Source organism: Gavialis gangeticus, unplaced genomic scaffold, assembly GCF_001723915.1.
Source record: "Gavialis gangeticus isolate Ggan-Ray unplaced genomic scaffold, GavGan_comp1, whole genome shotgun sequence".
Classification (NCBI taxonomy): Eukaryota; Metazoa; Chordata; order Crocodylia; family Gavialidae; genus Gavialis; species Gavialis gangeticus.
Window position 1 is genome coordinate 10,227,894 of NW_017728980.1, and position 6,085 is coordinate 10,233,978.

Here is a 6,085-nt window from a genome sequence, read left to right on the forward strand (position 1 = left end):
GATGACTGCTGGTGGGACTGGGTAACAATAACATTGATCGAGCTCCTTGCTTTCCCTTCAGTTAGTCCATTTACTTTCTTTGCTGAGCCAGAGGGAGCCAGGATAAAGGAAGATGGAGTCTGAAAGAATCAGCAGGGAGTTTAAAGTGGGGGGAAAAAGAAAGAAACATGTTCTTACTTTGATCAGGTTAAGTCTGTCATACTGGAAAAAGAAATCATAGAAATTAGAACTGAAAGGCGACAGGGAAATAAATAGTGTCTGCAATAACAGGGGGGAGCAGTCACACACAGGCTGACGAGAGGTGCCACGGACACAACGCTACTGGGCATAGAGAAGCAGATGCCAGGGATATCACTGCACACAGTTACTCATCTCCCGCAGCCAGGCAACGATGCCGGGGGAGGAAAGTTGGGGTCTTTGCTGAGCCTTTGATTAATGTGCTGCTGGATCTCTCTGCTTAACAAGCACCTGCTAGTGCTAGCAACCATCTTGTGCATAATGGCATCTCTGCCTTGGGAGACTCCAGGTTACACTACGGCAGTGGATCATGCAGCACGTGTATGTAATTCCGGTTGCTGGCTGCTTCGGCCAGGCCTATCCTGCTCCCAGTAAACTCAACAGAGGCTTTTGCCATTGACTTTAATGGCAGGAGAAACACTTTGGCCATCTATGCTAATGCCTCCAGAGTATGCAAAAACATTTTGCATGCTAGCATTGACAAAGCCCCATACCATTCTGGGGGGGCATGGCCGCACCTCTCTTCTCATTTTACAACTGGGGGAACCGAGGTACACAGGTTAAACGCCTGTCTGAGGTTATAAAATGAGCTGGGACTAGAAGCCCGGCCTCCTGAACCCCAGTCTAACCACTGGGTCTTGTTCTCCCCAGCCAGTTACCAAGAGCTGACCCTCCATTGCCAGGCTGGACTTTGGGAAATCTTTGTTTTCACCACTAAAGTTTTCAGGGGGGTTAAAAAGCCATGTTACTCCTGGGAAGCTACAGAATTTGCTCCTATTCCCCATTCAAGTCCAAAACAGCTCCAACCTGCAGGCCATGTGGCAAAGCTCATCTCTCCTATAAACCTAATAAATAAATATAGACCGATTCATCCTCAGCATTCAGACTCATCACAAGAGGATCTACAGGCTCTAGGGGACAGGGAGGGGACTCGGTTTAAGGATCAAAAGCAAAAAACACGCAGTTCGGCTTTAGTAGCAAAGCAATAGCTGCTGTGGTCGCGGCTAGCTGGCTGCCAACCAAAGCCTGAGGTAGGGCAGGATGTTTCTCAGCTGTGCTGGCAGGTCTCTGTTTCACCTGACAGCGGTGGGGGGAGTAGAAACAAAGCTTCCTAACAGGAATTATTAAAGCATTCAATATTAATTGGATGCTTAAAACTCCAGGTATAGTGGCTCCCTCTGATGGCAAAACGGGGTCATGACAATTAGCACAAAAAGCAGACAAAAGAGGGGAAGTGCGACTCCGGGGAAAGCTGCTGGCAATGGTATAAACACAGTGTCAAACTCATGGGCTCAGGCATTCTTGTCTCACCAACATGAGCTGGTTACAGCTGAAGTAGCAGCCCATTTTTTTCTGCTTGCAGAGGGAAAAAAATGCCCAAGGCAAGGGGGTGAGAGAGGAAACAGGGATTTCTTCCTCCTCTGGCTGGCTGCTCTTGTATGCGATTCCCACCCTGCCGCGAGGGAAGAATTCAGCCTGCCACATTCATTAACCCTGGGATTCCTCTCTCCGTGCCGTGCCTGCAAGACGGACCGACTCTGACGGGCTGCAGGGGAGTCAGCCTTTACACCAATGCATCCTAGGCAGCTCGCCCTCAGCACAGCGTGATGCAAAAAAAAAAAAAAGGGCACACGGCACTGAGCCATGGCTGGCTGTCCTCAGGGGATGGGCTTGTAACCCTCCTCCCCACCCCAAGCCACCTCCCTTTACCCTCTGTGCTCATCAGAGGTTTGTCTCATTGCTGTTTGCTCTATTGCTTCTAAAACCTTGACTTCTCATGAAAGCCAAAGATCCACCGCTAGTGGAGCAAACCAGCCCCGTATGGCTTTTCATCGCTGTGTGGCTCCCCTGCCCCAGAGAGCTGTCTGCCATTCAGTGCTGAGCCTCCACACTGCTCCGCCAATGTGCCTTCAGCCTAACACATCCTTCCACCATCTCCTCCAGCCCTACCAACAAGCCTCGCATAGCAATTCAGTACCTGGGCTCCCCAAAGAGTGCTTCTCATTCTTGCCCTGTAACGCCAGTCCCCATAATCCCAATTTGTACCATCTTGAGTCGTAAACCTCGGGGAAAACATGGACCAAACAGGGATCAATCAAGAAAGACTGAGCCATATTTTGCATCACAAATGACCAGGACAGCAGAATAAGGCCAGTGGCTTCACTGTACACTAATGGGAAGTTGGGAGCCAAGATCTCTGCCGGGAAATAGCCAGAACATTACCTTTGTGGGACCCCACACCAGTGGGAGCCCAACTTTTTGGTAGGTGTGCCATAAATTAGCTCTGCATCCTCCCCAAGAGCTACCCAGTCCCTTTTCCCTGCCCAATCTGCTGCTACGCTTTCTGCTCCCTGGCCTATCTGCCACCATGCAGCCTGTCCACACAGAGGCTACCTGTGCTCCTTGTGGCATTTGTAGCACAGGTTGGCCACCTCTGCCCTATGCCATCTAAGCTATTTTGGCTTTAAACCTCACTCGCACATACCTGGAAACGCCAGTGGCTTCATGCTTTATGCCTCCGCCTTCAACCTCTTGATTTTAAGAACTCCTAAGGCTGACTTAAGAGCTCTTGTTTGAATGCACTGAAATCAACTCTAAAATACACCCCTCATTGGGAGCTGGTTTCCTATCCAGAGGGACATCTTTCATTTAAAACTTTTCACAGCGAGCCCATGAATTCTGAGGGGTCCTTAGGGAGTAGGTCTTTTCTCAGGGGTTTAGCTGGGTTCATTTGAGGTCACAGATGTTTAATATTCATGCCACACCAGAAAACACTCGGGGTCCAGCCAGATTGCAATCAATGACCATGAATTCCTTACTACAGAAAGGGCAGGCGTCCAGTTATAAAAGTGGTGTTGAAACAACACAGGCACACTGACAGGTCTCAGATTTCTAAGAACTACTAAGTGGGAAGAGGAGAAAGGAAAGAGGGGTTATGGAGCCAGATGACCCATCACAGACAGCAGGTTTTGTACGGCATACTGAAAGCCAGCCAGTTTAAGGGACAGGGTAACAAAAGTAAAGCACAGAGGTTTAAGAAGGGGCCAGTTCTCATACCATGTGAATGAATATTAATGAACCCCTCGGCGACTTCAAGCGAACCCAGCCTCACAGCTACAGGCAGCAGGGTGAGCTCTCACTGACATCCCCACACACAGGGACTGGGAAATGTCCTACTCGGGGCCACTTGTTGGGACTACAGGAGGATTTCTGAGCACTACGACAAGTCTACTGAGGGGGACAAGTGAGAAGAAAGAAAGCTTACTTTGGAGAGGCGCCTTTGTGACTAAATCAGAGAGACAGCATGCAGGAGTGAAGAGAGAATAATTACAAAAAACAATCCTCACAAGGACAAAAAGGGAGGAAAACCCACAGACATAACAGACATTATCTCCTTTGGTCTCCTTGGGGCCCACGTGAATGAAATGCCAGGGCAGCAGCTGGCTGGCAGACCTGGAGGCCAATAATGCCAAGCACAGCAATGGCAAGAGCAGTGTATGATTCCTCCATGCTGCCCCTTGCTTCTTGGGCCCAAAACCGAGTCCCGTCTCCATTGTGCAGCGAGTCCTGGCTTCTCCGCTGGGACTGACAATGAAAGTGCCCTGGGTGGTCATACAGATTTGTGTGTGCATGTGTGTGTGTTTGGGTGCACTAGTAAATTATCCAAGGATCAACCAGCTCCTTTCATGTAGGCCAGCAGCATAAAGATGACCAACGGCAACATCGTGTAGGTGCTCAGGGTGAAGCTGGAAAAAAAAAAAACCCTATACAAATGCACACTTCCAGGAGCAAGGTGCCCTTTAACAAAGTCCCATGGCATTTGAGGTTTTGGGAAAGCTCCTGTTGTGTTCACATACGCCTGGAAACCTGTATTTCACAAGGCACTATGGACCAAGACCGGTCTAGCAGGGCCCAGCTCCAATATCCAACCACACACTCATCAGACAAATCTCTGTCTTAGGAGGGTGTACAGTGACAGCTGACTCAAGGAAGGTAACAAAAAAACAAGAGAAGTCCTGCCCCATCTGCACTAAGGATACCTGCTCTGCCATAGAATAAAGCAATTTTTACATTGCTCATTCAGGCTTGATATGTGAGGACATAAAGGGGTGAGCTGTGGGTAGGCCACTTTTGTTAGGTGACTTTTTCTTCATGACTTCTATGTCCCTTTCATAAGAAGGAGCCAGTGAGGGTAGTATAACCAAAAGGAAGAGACAAAGGGATGACCAGGGTACCTGGGAACAAAAACTGACCCTGCTCCCAGCTGGGATGGGATACACTGGCTGTCGGTAAATCTCTAGTTACAGCCAGGGACTGTGGGGGGGGAAAATGAGTCCTGTGCAAAGTGCCAGCAAAAGGACTCAGTATTACTGACATCCCACTGTGCTTTCAGTCTTGAGCAGGACTTGAGTGAACGAAAAGTGAACGAAAAGTTTGTTGAAGACCCTTCTGCATCCCTGTGTTCCCTCCCCACACCCGCAGTGTAAGCCTCAAAGTCTCCAGGTGAGTGGATAAAATGGACTGGTTGCAAAGGCTGGTTTTCTGAGTCTCACTGGGGTTGGTGTAGAGACTCCTGAGAAAAATTTGAATTCACAGAAGCAGCAGCATGGGCCTGCTTACCTCACCAACCAGCATCTCATGGACTGAGGCTAGCAAAGAGCAGACGGGCTGTGCTAGTACCTGCCCGGTTCTGCCCCAACCGGTTGAGTGCCCCTGTGGCCGGTAGCACCTCAGGTGAAGGTCTTCAGTCATTTAATATGGTAAAGAAGGGGAGTTATTCAGTTGGAAATAAAAAGGAGAGGGCAGAAAGTCAACACAGCACCCCAGCGAGTATAAAGAGATGTGTCTGAACACAAATCACCTTTTCCTCACCTTGGAGTTCTTGGCCCCGCTGCGACCCGACTGAGAGGAACAGCTCCGCTGCACACCCTGCTCTGGCGTAGAAGGGGATTTGTCTGAAGAGTGGTCTGAGCCTTTCTCCACCATGGCGTCCCCTTGAGAGTCCTGCGGTGTCGGAGACCGGGAGCGCTTGCGCAGGATGGGGGAGCAGGCAGGCGTGCTGCGGTTCGAGTTACTGGCAGTGCTGGACAGAGAGAAAGCAAAGTCCATAACCATCAGGAGAAAGACACTCTGTTCACAGTACCTGCACTGCGTGTGGTCTAGCATAGGTGAGATGGTACCCGGGGACTTCTCCGTGTGTGCGCTGGCCAAACTCAGCGTTCTCAAGTGAGAGGCTAATGCCACGCAGTCACGTTATTCTCCAGTGGAAATTTAACCTGCTATAGCTAAACCACAATACAACAGCAGGCACTTTACTTTGGGGGGTTTTCTGGCCACTTTCATAAAACAGATGTAGCTGGAGGCTGAGAAAACCGCACACAAAAACACCCACTGCACTTCTGAATCTAGTCCCATTCATGTAATGTATTCTTCCCTTCCCTGTAAAAAATGCCCAGCTCACAGCAGACTGGTTTGGTTTCTTCAACATTTGGGGAAATGTCCTTTTTCCTCCTACAAAGCCCTGCGTTCAGATGGGAACAGAACGATTTTCCTCCTATGTCAAAAGCTCCAGTCATTCGACCAGGGAGCAAAAACAGGGCTGTAAGATTTTATTGACCAATCACCCACCCTGCATAAAGAACAGTGGACAATTCACTAATTAACCATAGGGTGCATTTTGTTTGTAAAACTGGATCTGGTGATGTGAACTTCAAATATAATCCAGGCAACTAACAAATATGTTAACAAAAGTCAGGACTTGTTCATGAATAGGAATAAAGGGCTAAATTGGAAAGGCAATGTATTGGTGATAAATAATTCAGCCAGCTACATTATACAGAGAGGATTC

At 49.0% G+C, this 6,085-nt stretch overlaps 1 protein-coding gene across 4 annotated transcripts in view; it reads right to left on the reverse strand.

Annotated features, from left to right (window-relative positions):
• Nucleotides 1-6,085, reverse strand: part of GRAMD1B (GRAM domain containing 1B) — a 213,670-nt gene that overhangs the window by 38,738 nt on the left and 168,847 nt on the right. For all 4 annotated transcript variants that reach the window (XM_019509830.1, XM_019509821.1, XM_019509838.1 and 1 more), the window contains one exon: nucleotides 5,110-5,320. In XM_019509830.1, the coding sequence (XP_019365375.1) occupies nucleotides 5,110-5,320 (211 nt within the window). The remainder of the gene's footprint in view (nucleotides 1-5,109; nucleotides 5,321-6,085) is intronic.